Source organism: Python bivittatus, unplaced genomic scaffold (genome assembly GCF_059951505.1).
Source record: "Python bivittatus isolate LINGU-HERP-01145 unplaced genomic scaffold, Pbiv_v1 ctg000980_np1212, whole genome shotgun sequence".
In the NCBI taxonomy this organism is placed as follows: Eukaryota; Metazoa; Chordata; class Lepidosauria; order Squamata; family Pythonidae; genus Python; species Python bivittatus.
This window is the reverse complement of record NW_028277125.1, coordinates 6,264,893-6,292,872: the sequence shown is the minus strand read 5'-3', so window position 1 is coordinate 6,292,872 and position 27,980 is coordinate 6,264,893. Positions and strand designations below refer to the sequence as shown.

The 27,980-nt window shown below is 46.5% G+C and overlaps 1 protein-coding gene across 1 annotated transcript; it reads right to left on the bottom strand.

Moving 5' to 3' along the window:
* On the bottom strand, positions 1-27,964 carry EEF1AKMT4 (EEF1A lysine methyltransferase 4). Its single transcript, XM_088132038.1, has 3 exons — positions 27,691-27,964; positions 16,452-16,735; positions 1-920 (listed from the first exon to the last, which is right to left on the bottom strand). The coding sequence occupies exons 1-3, from the start codon at positions 27,869-27,871 to the stop codon at positions 633-635; spliced, it is 753 nt and encodes a 250-aa protein (XP_087988164.1). The 5' UTR covers positions 27,872-27,964; the 3' UTR covers positions 1-632.
* Positions 27,965-27,980: the final 16 nt, after the last annotated feature.

Below are 27,980 nucleotides of genomic sequence, written 5' to 3'. Positions count from 1 at the left end.
TCTGGGAGTTGAAGTCCACTCCTCTTAAAGTGGCCAAGTTTGGACAACACTGTTCTAGGCAGTGTTCACACGTGCCTGGTAGGCAAGTTGAGGCTTCCTCCCCCATGGGAAATCTGGGGAAGAACCAGAGAGCAGTGTTGAGGAGTTGGGTCACCAACCCTCTGAGATGGTCTCTTGTTGGAGATCCAGATGGCGTCCTCGCTCCTAATTTCCAGGAAGTCTGCTAAAACAGAGGTGTCTCAGAAAAGCCTCGGAAAGAGTTAAGAATTCAGAGCACAGTGGAAAGATTAAACAGAGTCCTCAGGTTCTCACACCTCCCTTCTCTGCTTTCCACAAACCAGTTCACAATTCTACGATGTGAGCAAAAGAACGAGCTTGGTGGGGTGGAAGGGAAGAAAAATTATTTTCTGCAACCAAGTTGGCAGCAGAAAGCGTTCCCATCCAATTCCCCTGGGAACGGGCCCCCCTTGCCAACTGCAGAGGAGGCTTGATTTTTAAAAAATTGTATTAAAAATGCAGGGAATTACCCCAGGTGACCTAGAGGTATCTTGGCACGGGCCTTCGAGCAGAGGGCAAATTAGGTCTTTGTCCCCCAAGCCGCTCCTTCCCTCAAGGTATTCTTTCCCTGGAGATCAGAGTTGAATGTTGAAAAGATAATTCTCACGGTCCGGCTCTTGGAGGGTGCACACGGGGCTGGGGGGCGAGGGCTGCCGATGGAGGCTCTGTCCCAGGGCCAAGTCGGAGGAGGATAACACCCCATCTTTCTTCATCACGTAGAGGAAATAGTGGAAGTCACTTCCATAACTGGTGTGTCGGATGGACCAGTTGTAGGCACGCTGGGCATAGTGGCGCTTGCGGAAATGCGGCTGGGCAAATGTGATGGAGATGAACCTTCCTCCGGGTTGCAAGACTCGGGTGACCTGGGAGAAAACACAGACACAGTTACACAGAACTCAGGCCCAGGCTGGATTTGAGTACTCTCAAATTCACCAGTTTCGGCACATAACATCTCTCCTGTTTTCTTCCCACACCCCTCAGCTGTTCCCTGCACTGTCATTTGGAATCTCCTACTTGTGTTGTTTTACAATTCTTCTCTCATCTGTCCCAGCCTCAAGGGCCGAATCCAGTACATCAGATGAGCAGCGGAAGTGCTGAGAGCCACCTCACCTTCAGAGAACCAAAATGGAGAACGAGTCTGTGCACCTGAAAGATGAACAGATTTGCCCCAGCTGAAGGCTTCGCCCAGCACAGCCCTCCTTGCCAGATCACCTTCCTCTGAAGCTGTCAAGGGGTGCTGGTTGCCTTGCTGGGGGCAAGCAAGAGAGGTCCAGAGGCCAGACTGCTGCTTAGTATAATGCACACTCATGCCAACATACAAGAGGTGTGAAGGCCAAGATGATGGCTAACAATGGCACCCTTGATTTTTTGCAGAAAAGGTAAGAATAATGGCATTGCCAAGCTAGAACTTGGGGAAATTTGAGCTCAGGGCTGTTTTTTTCAGACTTAATTCACCACTTCTGAATTCTTTCTTGCCAGGTCTATCAACTCCATGGGGCAGGAACTGCCTCAACACCTCTCATACCCCGATACCCACCCATTCTTCCCCTCCAAGCTGGTAGCAGTTTCAGCACGTCCTGTTGCTTTGGGAACTCTCCACAGAAAGCGAAGTGTTCAGCAGCCTCTCAAGGGAAGGGAAGGATGACGTGGGATGCCACGGACCGGAAAAGCTTCCTTTTTGGAGTCTGCAAAAGCAGCTGACCTCAGGTGAACGGGGAAAGCAATGGCATCCCCAAAACCAGAACAAGGGGATGAAGTAGTGAGGAGGTGGATTGAAGGAAGTAGGCCTGTAACATACCTGTGAGTTAAATTCAGGATGAATGTCAGGGAGACAGATGCCTTCCAATAGGCCACCCTGCTCCACCCATTCAATGTTTGACTCTTTCCTGCCTGGTGCCATTTCCTCCGCCATCTCCCTTGCCCCCTGGTGACAAAACTTCATTGTCACCAAGATGGATTGGGGCGGGGAATGATCTGAGCTTAGTTGGAAGTCCAGAAACACACCACTCTGTCCCGACAGAGAACATGGGTCTGCACCATCCCCAGGAGTCACAGCTGACCACTAGCATCTAACACACTCCGATTCCCGTATCCAGCTTTCTGTTCACTTTCTGAATGGCCTGAGCTATCTCAGAAGAGTGGTTTTTTTACCTCTCCCCATACGACTTTTTATCGCACTATCGTTTTATTGCTTTTTTTAATGTTTACAGGACTTGGAATGTTTAAAGAATGTTGTAATCTTCTCAGAGAACTTTGGTCATTAACATGCAACAATAAACTGTCACAGTCATCATCATCCCCTAAGATGGGTAGCTGGGCTGTCAAACATCTCATGCTGGGAAATTACAGGGAAACTGGTCACCTTCATGTTTGGCTTGTATTTGGAAATAGAAAAGGGGCCCTTGATGTTATGTGGCAGTATTGTTCTTTTCTCCGAGAAACCTCCACCTCCCCATGTCTGAAAGTACCAATTCTGGAGGAGAGAACGTGGCCTTTGATCATATCAGAGCCTTGGCCCGTCCTGCCCCGGGGCATCAAGCAAGGGTCTTCCCCATGCCAGCTGACAGAGTCACGCTAATTCGAAACACAAGCCCTTCAGACCCTTCTTGTAATGAGATTCCCCTTGACTTCCTGGGGCCCGTGTGCCGGTACAGACACTCCCCTTTCGCCCTTGGTCAATGTGCAATTTGCACAGCTTCCCATCCCCCCGCCACCCCCAGCTGAATAATCCCAAGCCAAGATCTGACCCAGACACGTTGTCCAAGGTACGGCTTGTTTGCAGCTGAGTGGACTGACCCTTTTAATCATCATTTTCTCCTCTCTGGAACTAAACTCCTACTAATAGGATGGAAAAGAACATCAATTTCCTCGCTTGGCTTTATCCAAAGTCACAGGCACTTATGGCCAGGGCTGGCGTGATCAGCATGCAAACGCTGCGGCCGCAGGATCTCAGGCGCCAGCATTCGGCTTGGCTGGAACTTTCCCTCCCTTTGCCCGCTACGCAGCTTCTGCTGGTGCAGCCAGCCTACCCAGCCGAGCTGGGGAACACCCCCGCACTTTACTGCTGAAGGCCCCCCCTTCCCTAGGACAGGTGGGACCGAACGCCCTTCATCCCTCCATGACTCACCAGCTAACCAGAACAGCCTGTAGCGGGAGGCTGGAACAGTCCCCTTAGGACGGGGAAAAGAGCGTTCAACAACTCCAGGATGTCAAATCCACGCTGCATCTCGGGGTTAAACGGACTACAAGGTGCTTGAGCAGATCAGCTTTTTATCAGGCAGCTCCCCTAGCATGGGTACCAAAAGCATCGCAGCCCTATGTTCTTGGATATCTATCCTACCCTGCAACGCCCAATTGTCTCTGGTTCAGGGCACAGCTGAGCAGCGCTCTATATAAGCAGACCAGCCACTGCTAACATAGATGCTGAAGGAGCATTTAAATTCCTCATTCAATGGAAGCAAGAGATGCCAGCTTTTTCTATGGGAAATGGTACAATGGCTCTCTGTAAGAGAGATGAACCATCTTGGTTTGAGAGGTCAGTGACTGCTTCACACAACAACACCCTTCAGGGGCTTTCTGAATTAGCTTAGCACTCAAGTCACTGCATTATCAATGCTCCCACCTGGCTGGGTTCATCCAACATGTTAAGTCACCACAAAACCAATCAAGGTTAAGACTAAGCAAGCTGGGCATGTAGGACAAGGCCAGCTGCCAAGTCCTTACCTGATCTGGTTAAGCGTGTCGTGCGAGGCCTGTCAGTCTGTGGCACACTGGTGCAATGCCTAACCCAGGCTTGGAAAATTAGGGGCTTCCCCAACCACCCTGACTGGCAAGGAATTCTGGGCATTGCAGCCCCAACATATTTGGAGGGTATCAAACTGGGGAGGGTTAGAGTAATGGGTGCTTCTAGCAAGGCAGACTTTTAGAGCTCCTGATGAGATCAGGAGCTCACCCCACAATTGCCCTCTAATAAGGCAAATCTGGAGAATAATTCTTTCTCCTCCTGAGGCTAAATAGCAAGGAAGAAGGTTGCTGGAGGCTTTTGTTCTTTCCCTGTAGAGGAGCACCTGGCTATGGGGAAGGAAAGGAAGGAGCATCGGTTGTAGAGTAAAATCTTCCAGGATCCCAGAAAGGAACCTAAACAAACAGACTTGTAGTTGAGGGAAGGTAGCAGGAAACTGGCATCAGGGTTTGATTTGACTTTGTACATGCTCAAGACAAGTCTTGCTAGGTTTCTTTCAATATTAGTTTTCCTCTTAGACTTAATCTTCATCTTACACAGGCCTAATTGCTCCTTGGGTCACCCTTCCCCCTTGAATCCTAATGCTTTTCTGCAAGGCTAATTACCAGGCACGCCTTTGCTCTGCTCTCATGAGTTCTTAATAAACTCTAAATACCATTTTAAAACAGGCATTTGGGTGCCAGTTTTGTATCCTGGGAGTTTATAGGCTGCGAATGTGGTTTGGAAGGCCTCTGCCTCTGTAGACTGACTGCCAGAAACGGGATTTAACCTCTCCCTGTTTTTCTCCATTAGCAGAAATGAAGAACGGACCTTTCTTCCTTTTCGCCCTGCTCCTGTAACACTGTTGAAATGGGAGAGGGGGGGAGGTGTTGGAAGCAAAAAGCAGCTGAAGGCCCTCCCTGCTGCATCACCCTAATCTGACTTGGTTGGGTGGGACAGACATGGTTGGAGAAAAAGCCTTCTGGCTAGTCCAAGAACACAGGAACTACTCCAGGAAGCTCCCAGGAAACAAAGCACGTTAATGAACTTATTCCAATTGGCAACGACTTCCTAAGATCTCAGGATGGGAGGTATTCTCATTGCATTCGCCCTCCCCAATCCTCTTCTCCCCAGTTGGAGTAGCTGGAACCACAGCTGGGTCTGCAGGCAAGCAAAGCATTTGAGGTACCACTAAACTGTGGTGTCACCCAGATCAGGGATGGGTAGCCCTTTTCAGCCTAGGGTCGTGTTTTCACCTGGGCCACAGGACAATGGTTCAATGATGTCTCCTTCCTGGCATGAGCAAAACACCCAGCACTGCTTTCTGGCATTTAAGGGAGGATTCAGGTCATGGATTTGTAGGTGTTGGACATTGAAGAAGTAGGATAAAAAGAGTCCCTTTGAATGTTGGTGTTAGAACAGGGTTTCTCAACCTGAGCAACTTTAAGATGTGTGGACTTCAACTCTCAGAATTCCCCAGCCAGCCATGTTGGCTGGGGAATTCTGGGAGTTGAAGTCCACACATCTTAAAGTTGCTCAGGTTGAGAAACCCTGTGTTAGAGAATAGGATAACATGGAAAAACAGCACCTGGACCATAAAACAGATTAACCCAGAATTTTCATTTGAGACATGAATGACTTGGCTCAAACTATCATATTTTGGACATGTTACGTGGAGACCCAGCTCCCTTGAGAAGTCCACAATGTTGCAAAAAGTTGAAGGAAAGAGCAGAAGAGGACAACCAGCAACCAAGTGGATAGACTTGATTAAAGATTGTTGGGAAACCTGATTGCTGGGATCAGATTATCATGGAGAACATCTAAGTGGTCACTAAGAGTTGATATTGTGATGGCACATAAGCAAATTGGCACATGTGAAGGAGGAAAAAATGCCACATTTACCTGGAGGGGGGATGGGGCTCTGGAAATGGGTGTTGAGGGGTACACAACAGTCAGTCCTGTGAATGGATCACCAATGGAGACAGGGAAGGAAAACATAAATCCCTTAGTTTAGTTAGGGCAACGTGAACAGTTTCTCCACTAACCCTTTCACAATTTTGTTGCTTCGGATGATCTCCACTGGATTCTACAATTCGAAAATAGTGAAGAACTTGTCTCCCCACTAACTTTATATGCTCCTATCATGCCCCATTTTATTCTCCTGATTTCTCAGCTGCTCCTGCCCAGAGAACACGTGAGGATAAGGGATGGCTGAAACCAGGTGCAATGACAGCAAGGATGGAGGGTCAGGCTTGTCAAAATCAGAGGCGTCCTAAGCTGAGGAACCATCATAAACTTTAGCTGTGCTAGAAGAAGGCTCTCAGGTTGGTGGACAACCTCCTGCTCTGTCTTCCTTGAGAAAGAAAATGACCAATAAAAGGGACAGGAGCAAGCCAAAATTTGGGGGGCACAGGGCAGGAGAGTCACTGCCAAACATAATGCAATAATTGAGCAAAAGGTGCACAGAGTTTGTGCTATCATAACCGTACCTGGTAAATTCACACAAGATGTCAAGGGAGGAGGGAATGGCCTTGAGGGACAGGAGGAAGAGCCACAACCAAGGCAACAGTCAGAGAAAAAGAATCTGAGTCTGGGGCAGGAATGTAACCTGAGAAAACGAGGGAGGGAGGGGAAGGTGCATTCAGACATGCAAGATTCTGTTACTGTAACTTTACAATCGAAGTAGCATTGGCCTACATGACTTTGGTTTCATAGTCAGGTCTACCTTGAAGGGCAACATGTACATCCACACCACACTGCAGCTCCCCAAACAACCCAAGAGTGGGCTGGGAGTAAGTTCTGCCTTTGACGGGATGGTCTTCAAGGGGTAATGTTACCCCTTAACATTCACGGGGAGGGAGCTACTGGGGAAAAGGGGTGACTTTAGTCTCGTAAGGTATTAATTTCACCCTTTAAGCTTCCCCCCATAGCAGCACTGCACATTCTAGTTGCGGAAAAACAGCCATTAGAGAGCAGCATTGCTGGTTCACATCACCTGTGGCCCTCAGGGACCCCAAATGTTACAGTGCAAAAAAAAAAAAAAAAAAAGTCCTCTGGTTGAAAAAAAGTTTGCTGAATCTTCCTAGATTCTTGAATAAAGTATAATCTATTATTTGCTGGGTTGATATACTGATTTTATTATTTCTGCATACGTTTAACTGCAGTATAGTTCTTTTGGTTGTATGTGTGGGAGTGTTATAGTTTCTAGATGCTGCATTATGGTCTCTGCTATGAGTGCTGAGAGTGGTGATCCCATGGGCGTTCCTCAGTTCCTCTGAGCCCTCCAAAACACCTTAAGTAAACCAAAAGACCCAGTACCCCAAGAAGAAAAAACAGGGGTTATCTACAACATATAGCGTAAGGACTGTAACAGCCACTGTGTAGGACAAAAGACTAGCAGAGCACATCCATGAACACCAACTACCAATCAGAAGACATGATGGAAACTCCTTAATCTCTCAACACATGGACAGAGTCAGCCATAGTTTCAACTGGGAAACTGTGATCATCCCAGACCAAGTTAAATCCAAAAATGCTAGGGAACTCCTGGAAGCTTGGCATTCAGACAAATCAGCCATCAATAACACATAGAGATAAACCACATTTATACACCATTCAAGAGACAATAAAAAAGCTAAGAAAGAAACAAAAAGACCAGAACACGTCCCCTCCAGCAGCCTACACCCAGATAAGCAGGGATCAACACCAGACAAACGATCAGGAAGAACACAATATCCTAACCAAGGAACTACCAAGGAGAAAACCACACCCCCACCAATACTGGCAGGGCAAGCTACTGTATATAAGCAGGGAGAAAACCCCACCCTCCCTCGCACTGATGATGTTACCTAGTTAGGTAATGAAAAGTCTGCAAGCAAACAACCAAGTTCAGAGACCACCAAGGACTCCACAATTCAACCCTGAGCTACAGATATTCTCTTCTATTGGAGCTCAGTTCTTAATTGTTAACTTTTATTCTGGCTGGATCATGCCCCAGGGGAGGGATGGCTTACAGGTGAAATTTCTGTTTGCTTGACTGTATCATGCTAAGCCACAGAGCAAACAGTCCGAAAGCTCTGCACGGGGTGGTGGGTGAGGAACAGAGTCCCTCACAGGAAAGAGGAAGTTCAACCATACTCCTGAAACTGGTTCTCTAACAGGCCAGGTTCGCACAATACACGGCACCCGGGTGGACGAAACACAATTGGCGTCATCATGAACCTGAGACCTGGAGGGTTATGCAATTGGTTTGGTTTAGTTATCACAAGCCTGTTGTTAAACTCTTTTTCTGAGGAAGCCTCGGGCTGAGTGAAGAGCTCAGTCTTGAGCAGTGGGTTGGGGTTGCTTGCTCCCCTGGTTCAGCTCCCTCACTGCCCGCACCCCCACCTCCTCTACAACCACAACCCTGCTTAGCACGTGTGCAGCTGTGGCTTGGGGACAAGGCTAGGATGAGAGTCCAGAGCACTGGCAAAGCTGGAGGAGGACGAAGGGCTGAGACGCAGTTTGTTGATGTCTAGTTTAGATCATTCCCCTGTTTGAGCCGCTCGTGCAAACGGCATCCAGTTTGGGAGGTTTTTCAACAGCTGGGTCCTCCCAGCACATGGACTCTGGGTGAATAAAGCACAAAGAATTGAACAAATGTTTTGTGACAACTAAACGCCCAATGCCCACATAAACCATATGATGGTGGGATGGCTGAATTTGAACAACATACTGCACCACCAACCACACAATCTCATTTTAACCCAGTCCCAGTCCAGCCTGTTGTGTGAGCCCAACCCATCGTCCTTACACTCTCACACTGCAAAACTGGGGGAAAGGATTAATTCATGAGCTCAGACAGGTCTGACTGGGATCCAGCATGACACTCTCCCCCCATAACTCTGACATCCTGCCAGCACCGCCTGCAGTCAAAAGCATTTCGCCAGCTGCTGCTACGGCAATGTCTCTGGGGGCTGTTTAATCAGGGAAGGGGATTAAAAGGTGGAGAAGGGGGTCCAGCCATCCTGGAATTTGCATTCTCCAGTTGGGACACCTGGGGCTTGTTATATATTTGGTAAAGATGTCAAGATTCAGACTTTAGGAGGCAGCTGATCTACTTAGCTCTGGAACCATCCGTCCACACAGATCACCAGTCTAGCATCCATCAAGGGCAGCGGGATTAGAATGCCCCCAATTCCTACCTTGCAGACTGGTTGGGAATTCTGGGCTTTGCAGTCCCAAGAGACACTTTGTTTCACACAGGAAACCAAAAACAACTGTGTGAGTATAGGATGGGGAATACCTGCACTGATGAAAAGAATCTTGGGAGAAGAGCGCCCCATAAACCGAGCCAGTTGTGTGAGGTAGCTGCCAAAAAGGCCAATGTGATTCCAGGCTGGATCAATAGAAGTTTCATTTCTAAGTCACAAGGAATAATAGTTCCATCTTAATCTGCTTCAAGTTATTCTGTAAGACCCTGCTTCAAGCTTCTGGCACCATGTTTTAAAAAGGAGGCAGGGAAATCAAAACGTGCCCAGAGCAAGGCAACGAGGGCAGATGGATCAGGGGTCTAGAAACCAAGTTCTTTGAAGAGAGGTTTAAACAGCAGAACATATTCAGCCATGAGAAACCAAGGGAATGCTGGCTGGGGAATCCTGGGAGTTGAAGTCCACACATCTTCAAGTTGCTGCGGTTGAGAAACACTGTGCTAGCAGAATGAATAGTCCAACAGTGGAACCTCCTGTCCAGGAAGGTGGTGGGCTATGCTATACTGGGTGTGTTCCAGCAGAAACTGGATAGTCATGTATCCGGGTTGCTTTAATTTAAATTCCTTTCCTGAGCAGGGATTTGGACTTGATGCTCTCTTCCAACTCTGATTGTGTCACTGGGTCTCCCCTTGCAGGCAGAAGGCTAGCATCTCAGGGGGAAAAGATTTAGCCTTGCCTACTACTCATCACACTTCTCTGAGTGGAGAAGTGATCTCTCCTCTTGCAGTCTGAAACAGGACAGATCTAAAACCGCTCTGCAGGGCCTGGCTAACGCAGCTATGAGCCTTCCTACCTCTCTGGTATGTAGCTGGGGGTAGTTCCTATTTTTCTGACTGCTTCCCCACAATAGGTAGCAAGATTTTTTAATGGGTGTTCAAAACTTTATCCCCCCCCCACAACTCTGCCTCACCACGTGCACGCCCAAAGCTGTGAATGAGGCTGCCTTCTTACACTTTTGGACAGGCTGGCCTTTTGCACTGGGCTAGAGAAATCAGGTACGAGAATTTTGGACTGAACCAAGGTGGAAGTGGGTGAAAGCACATTGCTGAAAGCTCCCGATATCAAGAATTGGGAGAAGTTTAGCCCAGCCTATGTAGAAGGTACCAGATTAATAAAAAACTGAAAGGTTTGACTCAGGAGACAAGGTTTGGGGACCAGAAGTGTGAAGAGGGTCAAGGGAGAGATGCACTCTTTTTTCATGTATCGCTCCAATAAACTATTCACTGTAACACGGAAGCAAAGATGGTTTTCTGAGTATTTGCTTTCTGCGTAAGAACAGCAACGTGTTCTCCAAAGAGTCAGTTTTCAGTGCAGAACACCATCTGTTGCATTAAATGGAGTGGACCTCCTTGAATCTAACCTACAATTGTACCGTTTGGATACTCCCACTGAAGGATTAAAAATGGTGCTGTGGGTGTAAAATGTGTAAGCCCAAGTCAGTTTCTGTACCACATACAGCAACTGCCACAAGACTGTCACAGGAAATGGGTGAAAGCTTTGCCCACTGCCACGATTGCTCAGACCTGTAGAAGTTAAAGTGCAAAAACATCTGGAGAACATCAAGACACTTTCTTTAGTATGGGCATTCCTAGTATGCCTCAAAGGGGGGAAAAAAATAACATTTTTCAAGCACCTCAAACAATGCAAGTTTCTGGAGACTTTCCCTTTGGGCAGAGGGCACCTACAACTCTTCTACAGATGAATCTCTTCTGCCTCAAATGAAGTAGGCCTCTGAGGACCAGCTGGCCAAATCCCTGAGCAGGCGTGCGTGAGTTTAAACAGCAAAGAGAGAGTTTGCTGGAAACTTTTGAATTTTCTGGGAGCAACATCTGGTTGTGGAGATGGAAAGACAGCAGTCTAAACCTGCTCAAGGTTTAGGAAGGAATTATGAAACCCACTGGACTTCTAGGTGAAGAGATTAACTAGATAGAGGCGTGTTAAGGGTTGGAGGGGAACTCAAGACTCAGCCTGATTTGCTTTAGTTTTTCTCCGAGACCTAATCTCCGTCTGAGGTTGGTCAAGTCATTGTCCTTTCCTTCACCCCTTCCTTCATTTTCTTAACACTGACCCATGTTTTTTCTTTGCTCCCATGTGTTCTTAATAAACTCTAAATCAGTGTTTCTCCACCTTGGCTGCTTTAAGCTGTGTGGACTTCAACTCCCAGAACTCTGGGAGCTGAAGTTGCCCCCCCATGCTGGCTGGGGAATTCTGGGAGTTGAAGTCCACACAGCTTAAAGCAGCCAAGGTGGAGAAACACTGCTCTAAACAGACAGATGTTTTGGTGACAACTTGTGACTTGGGAGCTTGTAATCTGATATGCCATGCGAATCTTAGGCTACTGCAGATGGACTACAAGATACTGGCCTTAACACCGCCTTACATTGCTCCATTAGCAGAAAAGGGGAAACCATTTTCCTTCTTTTGGCTTTGTTTCTATAACCCTGGTTGAAAGGAGGAATAGTTGGTGGCAGCAATCAGAAGTTGAAAAGAGTAACTGCTGGGTGACACAGGCCTGGTGACAGAAACCAAGTGCTTTATCAGTAAGTTTAACGCTGTTGCACAGAGCTACGGGGGGGGGGGGGGGACTAGGGAATCCACATAGTAAAATGCAGTTATTGTATTTTAAAGGAACAGCCATTTTCAAACAGCTGAGTGTTAGTGAACACCAGACATGCTTGAGGTCCATCTTCCTGGAGTTCCATAGCCTTCACTCTTCAAAATACATTCTATCCCACTTTTAGCACAGCGTTTCTTAAACTGTTGGACCCAATTATCCCTTTACCCCGTCTAGATTGTCACTACCACCCCCAAGAAACAGACTCTGTTGTTTTACACAAGTGTCTTAGTGGTGACAGTCCCAAACTGGACTCACAAATAAGCAAGTACAAAATTGCTCCATTGCCCCCAGGATATACGCAAAGTACCGCCTTGGGGGTAATTATCCCCAGTTTAAGAACCACTACATTAGCACCGTCCTGTGTATATGATGATTATATATTTCCCTTACAAAAGATTTAACTGATGCCTATATATTGATGGCCGTACAATCTGAAACAGGCACACCAAAATTAAATGAGAATACCTGGGGGAGAGTGGAATTATTCCATGCTGTATCATAATTTGGCTTAACCACAGTTTGCTGAATAAACCCACAAGGGCTTATTTTGAAAGATTTTATTTTGGGAGTTAAGTTTCAATAGGACAATAGTTCCTAAGTGGTGTTCTCGGGACTGCTGTAAACCTGCAGGGGTTCTTCTGGTGTTCCTTGATGTGGGTGTCAAAATAAGCACTTAAAAATGGCAAAAATTGGCTATTTTAGTTCCTATCTAAAACTGATTAAAATTTAGCATTAGGGTTCTATGAACAGTATCCCAGGGAATGCATAGTACTAGCAAGCGTGTTTCTGCATGTTCCTGATAGGTCTTAAAAAACTTTCTGTGATGACGCAGTGATTTGCATTAAGTCAAAAGTAAGGCAGTCTTGCCCGATCTCACAACCTCTGAATAGGCCTTGTCTGTATCTCAGCCAACATGGTCAAAGGCTTCCTGAAAATGGGAGGCTTAAGAAATGCAAAGCACAGAGGCTAAGCCTTACCTAGGAAATCTCTTCTCCCCCAAGCCATTTTGATTTTTATCTGTTGTATTTTACTGAGCTTATAGGCTGCTCTGGTCATGGACTCTGAGCAACACCCATCCCAACCTTGGTGAACTGGGTTAAAACAATACAATAAAAAGAAAACAAATCAATAATATGACCCAAGCTACATAGAGACCTGGGAACAATCATCAGTAAAAACCCAAATCAAGATCACCATATTCCAGCCTCCGAAGCCTGATGGAATTACCGTATTCTAATTGCCCTTCCTAGAAACCAGGTGAGAAGGCTCTGGTGAAGGCCTTTTGGGGAAAACATGAGAGTGCCACTAAGGGGGGAAAGAAGAAGTGAGCTGTTAAGTGGGACTAAGTGAGAAGAAATTATACAGTCCAGAGATAGAAAGAAGTGTGAAAAAGAAACTCAAAATAACTCTGCCTTGGTTATGTTTCGTATAAGATGGGACATCGAGAGAAACCTGGACAGGCTTCCAAGATTCTGTTGATAATGACTGACTATGGACCATGAAGCCATTGCTGACTCTTAGCAACCACACAGGTAAGGTTTTCTTCATGACGATCTGTCCCTAACCTGGTTTTTCAGGTCTTCCAAAAAGTACACTCATCGCTGCTGTAACTGAGTCCATCCACCTTGCTGCTGGTCATACTCTTCTTCTCTTTTCTTCCATCTTTTCCAGAGAGCTAGGTCTTCGCATAAAGTGTCTGAAATATATATAATGTGTCTCTTAGTAGACCTACATCAATCAATAAAGTTGCATTCCTCGAGCTCCCATGGTATCTTGACCTGGCCTACTTCAAAGGGCTGATATCAATTGTAGAAGTCTTCCCAAGTTTCTCATCTTATATCAAACAAAACCAAGGTGGAGTTATTTTGAATTTCTTTCTCATGCCTCCTTCCATCTCTGGGCCATGTAATCTCTTGCCTGAGTCTCCTTAATGGCTGGCGCCTTCCTTCCCCCTTCACGGTACTCTCATGCCTTCCCCAAGGCCACTTCTACATCCCTGGTCAGTTCCTGAGGTCCAAGGAAGTGCCATTCCACAGAAGGGCAAAGTGACTGAGAAGGCCCATTTCCCTGATCTGTGGAGGTGGCATCTCCTTTCATTTGTGCCCTGAGTCCATAAAGCCCACCCCTCTGCAGATACCTCTCAATTCCCAGCATCAGATTCCTCTCTTTTGAGGACTTGCTCCCAGGAAAGGTGATTCCAATGGTCATGAGGTCAGCAGCAGAGGTCAACTGAGGCATGATGACCTGGCCAGAGACCCAATGCTGCTGGTCTGTTTGGCCACGGGGGGAGATGACAGACAGAGGTGAAAGCTGAGCAAAGAGAAGCTGAGGCAGGGCAGGCCCCCCTCCTGCCCCTCTTTCCCCTGGCAGGGAGTGGGGAGGATGGATCCATTCCTCCCCTTTCCCGGAGACTCATGTAGGGGCTCGACCTTTCTCAGGGGCAGTGGAAGAGAGGAGAGGGGTGAACCCAAGGATTCCCCACTTCCATCAATCCAGCAAGGGACTAGCTAGGGAGGAGGGGAACTTGAGGGGATCCAGACTCGGGGGGCAAAATGGCCTCGTTCCCAAGCCTGCCTGGACTCACTGGCCAGAGTGGACAGTCTTCCCAGGCCAGCGAGGACAAACTGGACAGGAGGCTCCATCTTCCTCCCACTGGAAGCCAAAGGAGCATCTTGGCACCCTAAAAAAGCCTTGGAGAGCTTTACAACAAGGGGAAAAATGAATTGGGGGGGGGATGGAGAAGAAAGAGAAAATGCATTCATTTTCCTCCCTTCATGGAACATGGTGGCTAGAACCCCCCCGCCTGATTCCCTCCCACCCCCCCAGGCAAATTCAGTATGGTTGCCACAGCCCAATTAGCATCCCTGAGAAAACCTCGCTTGTCCCCCCCCCCCCGACCTAGTCAGTACCACCAGCGAGGGATGGGGGTTGCCATGGAAACAGGGAGAGCCAGCCGGTCAGATTTTTTCGGGGAGGGGAGGGAAGAATCCGTAAGCTAATGAGATGGAAACTGGGGAGAGAAGGTGGGGAAGTTGGGCAACTGAGATAAAAGGGGGGGGGAGACAGGCTGCACCCCCTTCAAAAACTCTTGCAAGTCCAGGCTTCTGGGGGCACCTTTCTCCAGGGCGGGGCCGGCAGATCCGTGGCCGGTTCCTCCCTGCTCTGAATCCCTCGGCAGGGCTGCCAGGCACTTCCCTGGGGCTGTACCCTTAATCAGAAGCCGTAAAAAGGGCGGATTGGAGTGAAATACCGCCATCTGCAGGCTGCTATTTATGACAGCGAAGTGTTGCTGTGGCAACAGCAGGCGGCTGGGCTTTGTTTTGGTGGCTTCGGGGGGGAGGAGGGGGACGAGGAAGTGGGCACCTTGGCACGGAGGGAATCTCTTAGAAGCAAGGGCCGTCCCGAGGGCGCAGAAAACGCTGGGCTTCCTTGCCAGCATCCAAAATTGGCTTGGGATAATCGACCTCGTCCCTTCCCACCTTTCTTCTTGCTCAACAGGCCCCCCCTGTACAGGCATTCCCAGCTCAGCTTCTGGAAGGACACCTGGAACCCATCAGCCAATCTTTCCCCGCTGCCCAACTGATGCCAAGCCAGAAAGGGCACAAGCGATCTCTGCCAAGGGGTAGCCCTGACCACATTGCCCCGGCTGCCACTTCCCAACGCTGTGCCAAGAGGAAGAAGAGGGGGCCCTGATGTCCCCAAGGAGGGGGGCTGAAGGTTTTTCTCTTGGAAGAAACAGAGACAAGAGAGTTGGGTGCATATCTGTCTGGGCTGCGTCTGTGGGGCAACGGGAGCTGGTCCTTCCCTGTCCCCTTTTCTTCTCAGATTTTCCAAGGACATCCACCCCTGCGTTGAAATGGCTGAACAGCCAAGCTTGCCCAGCACACTAGATGGGGTTAAAATGAGGTTGGAGCACGGTGGGTTCCTATGCTGTGCAACCCAGATAATGTCTTAGCATGCTGGGTGAACCAAGCCATCTTGTTAGCCACCTTTTAGCTTCTTTGCTTGGGCAGAACAGGCTCTGTGAACTCAGCAACTGAATTTTGTTTATCCAGGTTTAGTGGGTGGTGTGAATCCAGCAGTTAAGATCCAAGATAACGTGGATGTTATTTTGCACAGGTTGTCCCGAGTTTTTTCATGGCTGACTCTGGTCAGATATTTTATTTGGCAGACCTTAGGGTTTGTGGGAAGGAAAACTGAGATGGGGGTGACGGGGGGTGGTGGGGAAATCTTATGTGCAGAGGAGGGGAACTGGGGGTCAACCCTCCTGTTTCATCCTGGTGCAGTTGAGTAGATCATGCTGGCTAGGGATTAGGAGATTTGAAATCCAACACATCTGGAATGCAGCAGCAGCAGGTTGGAATAGAGAATGGGTGGTGGTGGGGGGGCTCTGTAGGACCACCAGAATGAAGGCCTATTTGCAGTTCAGGCTCACATCCTGCTCAACTAAAGTATCACTGATTCCCAATCAAATAAAATTACAGATGTGGCTTCAAAACATCTTATAACCAGAGGACTAGAGACATAAGAAAGACCAGTAGTGATGCCCCACTACCACAACTGGGAAGAGCCTGACACAAGAAACCTTCTAAATCAGTGTTTTCCAAACTTGGCAACTTTAAGAGATGTGGGCTTCAGTTCCTAGAATTCCCCAGCCAGCATGGCTGGTTCGGGAATTCTGGGAGTTGAAGTCTACAACTCTTAAAGTTGCCAAGTGTGAAAAACACTGCTCTAAATGATCAGGAAAACCACTGTCTAGCCCAAACCTTGGGGTAGCATCTCATCAGCAAGGATTCATGCCACTCACCTCAGTTAATACTTGGTCCAGAAGCATCTTGGCTTCTACGGAAACATTCCAGAGATCCTTTTCTTCCACCATCATGGAATCCAGAAAGCCTTTCTCCAAGACCACGTCAAAGCTTCTGTCCACGAAAGTCAAGAACCGGGCATCCATTACCACCCAATGTAAGCCTGAGCAATGCGCGTAACGGTCTTGCATGCTTGAAATGCACACGGCGGAATAATCTATGTTGGTGATGTCTGTGTACCCAAGCTGGAAAAGATCATAACTCAGAGCACTGTTCCCACAGCCTGCAAAAGACATAATTGTGAGTTGGTTATTCTCAAAGATTTCCCACAGAGCCATCGATCAGTGGTGCACGGTGGGAGCAATGGTCACCCCAACTCTTTAAACTTTTTCACAGCTAAATATTTCACATCTATAAAGTCAGGTACTTGATGAATTATGGCTGTATCAAGTGTGGGGGGTGGCTAAAAGAATCACACTGTGAAATTAGACGTATTATATTATTTCAGATGTCAAGGAATGGTTGTCAGAAATGTGTGATCTATCTGTTTTGGAAAAGGCAATATTTTCTACTAATCACAGGATGCAGCAATATGTGTTACTCTGGCAGTGATTTTGTTATAATTTATGATAACATGTTGTACATATTATAATAGTGTATTCATTAGTAAACCAGTGACTATTAATAAGTTATAAAATATAAGGTAGATTTTTTTTTCCTTTTTCTCATTCTTTCTTCATTTGTATCTTTAGTTTGTTTGGGGTTGTCTCTTTTCTAATTTTTTAAAAGTTTTTTTTAAGTTTAAAGATTTTGTTAATTGTATATGTATACAATTTTTAGACAGATAGATAACGTCATGTATTTGCTCATGCCAGTCGAATGCTCTCATTAGCTTAACTATCAGAAATGCCACTAAAATACAGCTTCTGGGTTTAAGCCATCAAAAATCTACCAAGTAAAAATACAGATCCGCATTTCTATGAAGTCCAGATCTTGTGCATGGAGGCTGAAATTCTCACCTCACCCTGAAATATGTGTATTTTCGTTTGCCCTCTGTTCAGCAATATTTAACATCAAGAACTTGAATTTCAACAATTCAACTGCTAAGAGTGTAATGCCTACATTCTATTTCCATTCTGTTTCAGAAACAAACTAATCCAGAGTTGTGTAAGCAGGGCACCCAGGACCTCAAAAAAACATTACTATATTGTTATTCTTACTGTGACAGAAGGGGAAAATGATTAAAGTCACAGCTGCAGAGGAACAATATTAACTCAATTTAATTGTAATTACTTTAAATGTAAATGGACTGAAATCAAGTTTAGTTTTTGTCCTAGCTTCATACATTACTTTCTGGAGTATGGCCTCTAGCTGTCCACTCCATGCCAAATGTGCAAGAGCTACCCTTCTTGGTCCAGAAAAGCTACAACTGTTCACCTTAGCTCTCACAAAGACGTGCTACCCAGGTGGAGGCTACACCATTTCAGGTAGGAGTCATGTTATCAAAAGTTTTTCTGCAGAAATGCTCTCTGCCTATAAACACTTAGCACATCAAGGTTTATAGTCCATCCTCATCGCTTTGCTTGTTTTCTACATGTGGGGAATACGTTTCTAGAGAAAAATATTACAGGAGCACAAGCCAGACATAGATCTAACTCTAATGGAAACATTAAAAGCAGCAAACAACCAAAACTGAACCAGGATTGCTTTGGGGACCCAGAGCTGCCTTTGAGCATGTCCAGAGTGCCTTTCCCTTCCGCCATCACCTGGGATTAAAGGAACAGGAGATCTTTTCCTTCTGGTTAAGCCAGAGCTACAGGCCTTTCTGTTTCCCAGAACAGAACCCATCACCCACTTCCTTGCCCAATTACAAAGGTGGCCAATTTCATGAATTTGCACTCAACATTTCTCCGAGTAGGTTTCTGTATCCAAAGAAACACAAGTGGAAGGACCGCGGGGAGAGGAAAAGAGAGGAAAATGGGGCAGAGTGGGTGCCACAGATCACAATCTAATTAGTGAGGAAACAGCGGTTAATGAGTGGGTTGAAAAAGGCACTTTAATTACTTTTGCACAGAGCTGGGAATTCATACGTCTGGCACCTTTTCCTCCTTGGATAGAGAGAGGCACAGAGGCCTGGCACCTGAAGACAAGACCACTGGTTTTCACTTGGATCAACCTGAACCCTTGGATTTATGACCCAAGGGGTCTCCCACTCCCCTCCTGGACACTAATCTGCAACTCCAAAAGTGGGCTGCCGAAGACAACCATAGTGCATGGGTTTGGCTTTCGAGCAGAATTCTGCTTCCCTTCTGCTCTGTAAGTTTCCGGCACTTATGAATGCCAAGAGCAGCTGGCCGATGCTGCAAATGCCAAAGGACAGACCCAACGGGGGAATTCCTACCACCCCAAAACTGAGGAGAGATGAAGAAGGCTTAATGGGCTGTGTAAAGGAGGCTAGTGGTCTATGAAAATGCAGAGGCTGCAGCCTTTAGCTATGGGGTACAATCCCGGCCTAAAACTCCATCATTTCAGAAAGACCAGAAATGGTCAGAACATTTCTGTTTCGTTTTGCAAACCAGGATTCCTTTCCACGCTGACTCCACATTTTGGGAGGAAAAACATTCTCCCAAGTCTTCAATGGGCAATAGGTTGTTTTCTTCTATAACTAGAAGCAGTATAGAAATATCTTTACAGACACACACACACACGCAAGCAACAACTAGGATTAGGAATCAGATGGGCTGGTCAGTGAGCAAAGAAACCTCCCCCATTAGATAACTTCCCAAACTCTTATCAAGAGAACACTTTTCTTGGGTCAAATCAAGGTGGCAAAATAGCACGCAAGGTTTTGAGACCTGTGAAACTTTTTCTCAATCCTAACCCTTCCAATTTCTATCAATCCTTCTTAAAATGTGGCACCCAGATCTGCACTCGAGGTGGGTCAGACCGAAGGAGATTAAAGTAGAATGATTTACTTTCTGAAATTTGGAAACTAACCTTCTCTTAAGGCAGCCCAGAACTGCATTAACCTCCTTTGCAGCCACATCACCCAACTGGCTCCTGTTCAGTTTGCAGTCCCAAGATCTTTTGCACAAGCACCATTGCCTCTAGCTAAATTCCTTAATCCACACCTAAAACTGAAAGGAAACCATGTTTGCAATCCCTTTTCGTCAGCTGAACCCTTGCAGTTTCTCCCATGGTTAAATTCAGAAGACTCTTTGTATTTACACCATCCTCCTAAGCCATCACGCTCCGGGTCTGCAAAAATAGGGGCCAAATAAAATAAAAATAAAATAGGACTTGATATACTTAGCAGCCACCAAAGAGAACGAGACGACTGGAGAAGCAAAACAGGATGGTGGTAATGAAACCATCCCGTGGAGAAGGTCATCTGTGATAAGAGAAAGGGAGCTGGGTTTGTTTGCAACTCCCTCTTAGTCTCTCTACCCGGGAAGTTAGGAGTTCATGGACTAGTGTTTTGTAACTGACAAGGGGGAAGCCAAAAATAATAATTCAGTAGTTTCTAAAGCAGTGTTTCTCAACCTTGGCAGCTTTCAGATGGGTGGATTTCAACTCCCAGAATTCCCCAGCCAGCAAGGCTGGCTGGGGAATTCTGGGAGTTGAAGTCACCCATCTGAAAGCTGCCAAGGTTGAGAAACACTGTTCTAAAGTATTTAGCAGAATCCTAGTTGCTTCATTTTTTAAATGATTGGTAGCCCTTGCTGCCAATGGTCACATGAAGGGGGAACCAATAATGAGACAACCGTGAGAAAATGTAAATAAAGTCAAAACTCCCTTCTGCTCAAACCTGATTCCAGGTACACATCCAAGGAGTTTTCTCTACTTTATCATAAAAGTGGTTCACATTTGCCTTCTTCTGGTACTTAAAAAAAAATAGTCCAGTCTAGTGTTTCTCCTGCTGGCTGGGGGATTCTTGAGGTCCACACATCTTAAAGTTGGTAAGGTTGAGAAACCCTGGTCTAGTCAACAGCCCTGAAATTCTTTAGAATCTCCCGTCCAAGAACAAACTAGATCTGATCTTGCTTAGCTTCCAAATCCAGTCCAGGTGGGAGATGTACAAGTCCTAAAGCCAGCACATGTGAGTGTATGTGCAGCCAGTTTGGAAGGATCAAAATGACAATTCCACCAGCATGGAAAATATCTCAGAGCCATCATTGACAACCTCTCTGTCTCTATAAAACAATGACCGCTTGAGGATATGACGGCTTTTATGCTACCCAACTGAGGCCTGATCCAAAGAAACGTAAGTTGTCCTTGTACAAGCAGCACTGCCTGATATGGCCACCACCAAATAGGACCAATTTCAACCCTTGTCTCTGGATCAGGCCCAAAACAAGTCTTGCTAGAGTCCTGATATTTGAAGGAAGCATGCTACGGACCATGGCATTTGATCTGTGTAGGAATTCTGTAGGAATGCTTGACAATAGCTATGAAACATCCAGTATAGGTAGCCTTCATTTAGTGACTGTTTGCAGTTACGACAGTGATGAAAAAGCAACTGCAACCAATCCTCACATTTACGACCTTCACAGGTCTGTAAAACAAAGGAAAGCTGAAGTAAGATCATAAGCACAATTGCAGTTTCACTTAGCGGCTGCTTTGCTTAACAGCTGAGTTTGTGGTTGCTAAATGAGGACTACCTGTATGTGGACTTTAGTGCAGGAAAGCTTATAATTTACTGCCCCGAGGTATCATTTTTCAGATGCACTGGGGAAGTTCAATCCCAACAGATTGGTTGGGTAAGAAATTAGGGAAGGTTGTTTCATGTTTGGGTGAAAGGGGCATATTTTTAAGGAGGCCAGAAGATGCTCTGAAGTTTTGGCTGTCTTGGATGTGAATCAGTCTCCCTCTATAATGCCAAAGCCAGGATCCTACCATTCCTGCTTGCCAGGCCCAGCCCAAGAACAACGATGAGACAGTCCAGTCCCTTCATTGGCTTACACCATATAGACTGATTCTTGCCAGACTAAATCTATACTACAGCAACTAGTGGACATACCCTGGGAGATTCTAGGGAGTGGCTATCCTGGATCTCTTACTCTTCTCATGCTCCCCTTGCGGACTGTGCAGCCTCTTGCCTCCCCCCCCCCCAGAATGCACCCCCTCCTTCCTGATAGCCTTGATCTCCCCCATCACCTCCTCCTCGCAGACTCATCCCATCACACTGCTGGAGCAGATCAACCTTCAAAAGACCGGATGCCTTGCTACCTCCACTCCCCACCTGGATTCCTTCCTGCCACTCTTTCACCAAGTATGAACCTTCTGTTAATCGCAGATCAGACAGATGGGTCCCCTAACAGGATCGGGGAATTAGTCCCCGTTAATCCCAGTGTGTTTAGAAACCCAAACCTCCCTCCGTTGATCAGATTAAGGAAGGTCCGGGCTAAAAACTAGAGCAAAGTAATGAGATTAGAGAGATTAAACCACTCCGGGTCCAACAGAGGCTCGGAGCTGTTCCCAGGCTGGTGGGACTTCCCAACTGGCAAGCCCGGGGTTGGTTAACTTGTTGATCCAGGAGATGCAGCGACCCCAGGAAACAAACAGCAGGGCCTGAATCCTTCCTAGGAAATTGGAGGCACAACCGGGAGTCGTGCTCAGGAAGTCCAATCCGCCCAACCAAGGACAGAGAAGCGGGAGGAGACGTTTCCTTTACTGTAATGTCAAGCTTGCCATCAACAGAGAGTTAGCACCTTGGAGAGGAGCATCGGGGCCCATCCCTCTGGCTTTGGGACCACTTCTTAATGTGGGGCGAGGAGGGACCCAAACCTCTCCGAAGAGGCGACACCTCTTGCCCTGCACCTGTCCTTCCCACCAATTTCCACGTTCAGATTGAGGGAAACCGCACCTGCAGAATGAACAGCCTGAGCGAACAAGTCAAGCCCGGCACGGGAGGGGCAGCAGTCGCCCACCTTGAAGCGAGGGGCGGGAGATGCACCGAGGAGAGAAGGAAAACGAGGCCAGCTATCTGGACGCCAAGGTGACTGCCCACGTCTAACCAAGTGAAGTCTCTGGAAATCGGCTGCGCTGGGCAGGGGACGACCATGCTTTCCTGGCCACCTTGAGAACTAGAAACTTGCGATCGCCCTTCCTCTAAAAACCAGGAATGAAGGTTCCTCGGAAAAGCCTCTGCAAAGGCAGAACAATCCAGTCTGCAAAAGTGGAACCGTAGGATGAAACCGCACCTCCTGTCTCCTCTGTGTGAGGGACCGTGTTCCAGAAAAGCTGTTTTCCAAATATTAAATGCTGCGTGTTTATTTAATGGAGGAGGGAGGAACAAGAAGTATGGATTTTCGCAACATTATTTTTAAGGGGATAGGATCTTACTTAGAGGAACTGTGCTGAGCTTCCTGATTAAGCCCGTGAGTCAGGGTATAAATTTTAAAAATATTTTCAGCACACAGCGTTTGCAGAGAAACACTAAAATAGGTGTATTTTTATTCAGGAGACAGACAGGCCGAATATTTAAGGCTTGTGCAATTAGCAATCTGCACATCATGTTTATGGCAGCTGCCAAAGCACACTTTGGCGAACAAATCACTCTTACTCCACAATACACTTTGCAAGAGCTCTGGGTGAACAAATCTGAGTCAGGTTGTGAAAAGTCCTGACACATGAGTTGAAATCACGAGAACAGCGAACAACAAGCAAAGCAAAACACAACACCAGGAAGGGGGGTGGTTAGATTTTTGTTTTAGATTTAGATTTTTTTTATCCCGCCTTTATTTTTTTTATAAATAACTCCAGGCAAGGAACATACTTAACACTCCTTCCTCCTCCTATTTTCCCCACAACAACCCTGCGAGGTGGGTTGGGCTGAGAGAGCGCGACTGGCCCAAAGTTACCCAGCCGGCTTTCATGCCTCAGGCGGGACTAGAACTCAGAGCCTCCTGCTTTCTAGCCTGGGGCCTTCACCACAGACCAAAATGCTCTTTTTTTGGTTTTTTTTTGGTTTAGTTTGTGGTTCTTCCTGCATTTCCAACATCACCTTCTCAGTTACTGCAATCACAAGGAGGTGAGCCCACGTGTCCATTTTGATTTTTCAATTACCCACTCTCCACAAGGAAAAAAAAAATCATTTTTTTTGTCCCTACATACTTGGCGGGCGATGTGACATCAAGAGATTGCATTTTTTTACCTTTGCTTTATGCCCAAACCAAATTACAGATGCAATTACAATTTACAAATTATAGCCTTACTGTGCTATGCCGTGGTTTTAGGAAGTTTAAAGGTAAAATGGGAAACAAGTTCCTAGTCCTCATGCTAAGGCAAGAATCCAAAGGTGATGTCTCCCTACTATTAGTCAAAGTAAGCCCAGGAGTCAGACAGACCAATCCTTCCACATTCATAACAGTGCTCCTATTGCAATTCCGGTAAGAACATGAACTAAGATCCTATTTTTTATCTAAAGACTGGGAGGAGCGAGTGCTGTGGATGGCACCTTGAGTGTCTGGAAAGGCCTGATATAAATGGAAGAAATAAATCTCAGATACTGTCAAGAAACCTAGAGGAAGGGTCGAGGCACAGCTGAGGTTTTGAGAGAATGTCACGGGCGCTTTCACAAAATGGCAGCTCTGGGGGGTGTGGCCACTCACAAGACACCTATATCCCAGAAGCCAAACAAGGCTGCTCCCCAGCCCTCCTAGCATGCCCCTAGCTTACCTTGGTCCTTTGTTTCTGGGCAGGTGGGCACACTTCCAAGCCAAGTGCCACCTCCAGGCCTTAATTATTTTCTAAGAATGGCTCTAGGGCAGTGTTGTCCAAACTTGGCCACTTTAAGATGAGTGGAGCTGGCTGGGGAATTCTGGGAGTTGAAGTCCACTCATCTTGAAGTGGCCAAGTTTGCACAACACTGCTCTAGGGTCTAGCTAGGGACAGAGGCATTGTTAGAAATAGTTCATGCCTGAGGCTGTGACATGTTCATTTTTCCAGTCTTTTAGGCTTTTTTTTTTTTTTTAAATTAAAAGACTCTCAAAATAAAATGAGGTGGGGCAGGATCCAGTCGCTCCTGGGCACCACGTTGGGGACTCAGGAGCTAGCGCATCCATTCTGGGGAGTGCCACATTGCCCCCTGGTGGCAACGAAGGGCAAGCGGCTATTCCTTGTTTACCAAAAATTTCGCCACTATGGCAGATTGGCAAAGAGCCCCACACCACACAGCCCCCCAAGGGGAGTAACACTTCTTTATCCGTGCATGAGGAAAGAAAAGTGACGCGAGGGGGGCTGTGATGGAAACCTCACCAAGAAATGCCAGATAATTGGAAAGGATCGAATGGCTGTTTCATTACAAAGTGGCCATACAGTACAGTCTATTGCGACAGTGGAGTCTCGAAGTTAGAGTTCTTTTAATTCGCTCACAGCTAAAACAAGCACGTGCAACGAGCAATGCAGCGACTTCACAATAAATAACTGTTTGCTAAAGGTATCGAAGGAATGTGGGGGGGTCTTAGTTCCTTGAATACCCAGCTCTTTTTAAAAAAAAAATTATCTCGCCTTTATTATTTTTATAAATAACCCAAGGTGGTGAACATACATAATACTCCGTCTTCCTCCTATTTTCCCCACAACAACCACCCTGTGAGGTGGGTTGGGCTGAGAGAGAGGGACTGGCTAAGGTCACCCAGCCGGCTTTCATGCCTCGGGTGGGACTAGAACTCACAGCCTCCTGCTTTCTAGCCTGGGGCTTTCAGCACTAGACCAAACTGACTTTTTCCTGGGAAAATGGTTTGGATTAGGTCTTTCATATGCTTCACTCTTTAGCCAACATGCAGAACTGTTATATTAAAGAAGGGATATGCATTTATTTATTTAATTTATAGGCTGCCCGACTCTCACCCAACCCAAAAGCCATCAGTTCAAAGAACTGCAAACCACTACTAGATCTCCCCCACTTGTTCTAATTTTCTTCTAATGGAAAAAGAAATTAATAATGTAATCCTTAAATTTCCAGAAAAGTACTCTGTGTTCCAAATGACATCCTAAAAAATATAGTCTCTTTCCTTCCTTCCTTCCTTCCTTCTTTCCCTCTAAGGCTGCATCAAAAAAAAATTTTTTTTGCAATTCAAATGCAGCCTGAAAGCTGCAGCTGAAGAACCCAGAGATTCAGGAAGCCAATCTATTTACTTATCCATGATTTATTGAATAAACTATAATTCACAGAATTCATTTGTGATGTTAGGCCATAAACCACTGTTTATGAACAATGGATGGTTTCACATCAAACCAGCCACATTATGGGTTAGTGTGAACACTGCCTGAGGCTAAGATATAAATGATTCACCGAGGCCAACAAAAGCAGATTTTTTTCTTGTTTATTTTTTGCTTCTGAATTGTGCAGAATTTAGATCCCCTGCTTCACCTTAAAACAATCAGATCACACAGAGTTTAAGGAATGCAGCCGCTGCGAAACCTATTCAAAGCAACCAATCTATTTATTGCAGAATTGCTACATGGAGGAAATCACTGATCATACTGTATGATGAGGTATGGCATGGTTCTCTTGTAGTTATCTGTTCTCTGCAAAAGCACCCAGCCCTAACAATATTTCAGTTCATTAAAAAAGTGGCAATTCCATTAGTCACTTCAGCCTAATTAGTTCATCAGCCACATCAGTCACTTCAAACATCTGATCTGCTGAGTTTTGCAACCACCTTGTAGGGTACAGGGAGTCCCCGGGTTAAGAATGCCTGGTTTACGGATGATCCGTAGTTAAGAACGGAGCCCACTGTAGCAAAATTTGAGTTAAATACACGATGATTTGAGCCAAACACACAATGGTTCCAGTTTGTTACACAATACTACTTATACCAGTGTTTCTCAACCTTGGCAATTTTAAGATGTGTGGATTCAATTCCCAGGATTCCCCAGCTACCAGTCAGGAGGTGAGAGCGATGGGCCTTCTGATTAGTCTTTCAAGATAGCATTATGGCCAACAGCTGTTGATAGTCAGCCCTCCATAAATTGGTTTAATCCAGTGTTCCTTAAAATGTGGTCGCAGGAGCCCTGGGGGTCCCCCAAGACCCCCTCAGAGGTCCTCAACATCAAAATTATTTCAGGGGTCCTCAAAATCAAAATTACTTGCCAACCTATGTTGAAAAATAATACAGTATTGAAATCCCATCAAATAATCATGAGACACGGTAGTGGCAGTGAATGTGTCAATTTTAATTTTTAATATGGTAAATATACTGCATACAAACAAAAGCTCTTTTGGGGACCTCCATAATTTTTAAAAGTGGGAAGGGGTTCTGAAAGTAAGAAGTTTAAGAAACTGCTTAAGAAGTTTAAGAAACTATATTAGAGCTTTAACAATGCATAAGAGAAACACATTTCTTCATCTTTTCTGACACTTCTATCCCTCAGCTTCAGTAGGTAGCCTCACACTCCATTACAAAGAGCAGAAAAACATCACAGAATGAAAATTGGATGCTGGGAAGAACTTATCTGTTTCTTAGGCTTATATTCCAACTTTTACCCCCAGAATGCAAGTCAAAATACATACTGTATCTCTACTGTTCCAGCGTTTCTCTACAACAATCCTGTGAGGTAGGCTAGCCTGAGAGACAATGACTCGCTATCAGGCAGGAAGTTTCCATACCTTAGATGGAAAGCAACCTGGGTTTCCCTGGTTCAGATCTAACACTGACACATCTTATTTGAAAAAGCCCTTCTCTGCATCTCTAAAAGCTGCTACTTCAATGAATAACAGCCACCCTTTGTGCAATTCTTTTCCCCTGCTCTGTCAGGGTCATTCACTCGAGTTTCAAATAATAAATAAAATTTACAATGCTGGCTGGAAAGGTGGGGGGAGTGCAACGTATTTGGAGGGCATCAATCTGGCTGACAGCTTAGAGCAGTGTTTTTCGACCTTGGCCACTTTCAGGTGTGTGGACTTCAACTCCCAGAATGCCCGGGAAACACTGCCCTAGATCAGAACTAGATTCAAATTCTGGGGAATGCGAAACAATCCACTGTTTCAAACTCAAAGTTCGAGTTTCAAACTCTAAGAGTTGTAAGAGGTGTGGACTTCAACTCCCAGAATTCCCCAGCCAGCATGGCTGGCTGGGGAATTCTTGGAGTTGAAGTCCACACCTCTTAAAGTTGCCAAGGTTGAAGAACACTGTCTTAGAGACTAAAGTAAGGCTCTGGAGGAAGAGAGACGGACATGTCCCAATCCACGCACGTCTCTGGATCCATTGAGGGTTGAGGGCGACCACTTACCCAGCACCAGGATCCGGTCCCCCGGGTTCAGCTCCGCCTCCAGCTGTGCGCGGAAACACTCCAAGCCCCCGAACCACTCGGTGGGGTCGGCGCCCTCCTGCTCGTACCGCGCGTCCCAGAAACCTCGCTCCCGGTACCTGGCGTTGGACCCCGGGCGCTGCCTCCGCAGGGCCTCCTCCATGGGGGAGACGGGGCAGCCAGGCCGGCGAACCGCTCCACCTCTTGCCTGGAACACCTGCTCGTCCACGTGGCCCGTCAAAACCACGTGGAGCTTCCGGTCGCGGAGCGGG

Bases quoted from the DNA above. Each gene is read 5' to 3' on its own strand.
- EEF1AKMT4 (XM_088132038.1), bottom strand. From the start codon at position 27,871: ATGGAGGAGGCCCTGCGGAGGCAGCGCCCGGGGTCCAACGCCAGGTAC. The intron at 16,736-27,690 runs GTAAGTGGTCGC...TGTCTTTTGCAG, and splicing joins GGACCGGATCCTGGTGCTGG to GCTGTGGGAACAGTGCTCTG. The intron at 921-16,451 runs GTGAGTGGCATG...GTTTTCTCCCAG, and splicing joins TGGACCAAGTATTAACTGAG to GTCACCCGAGTCTTGCAACC.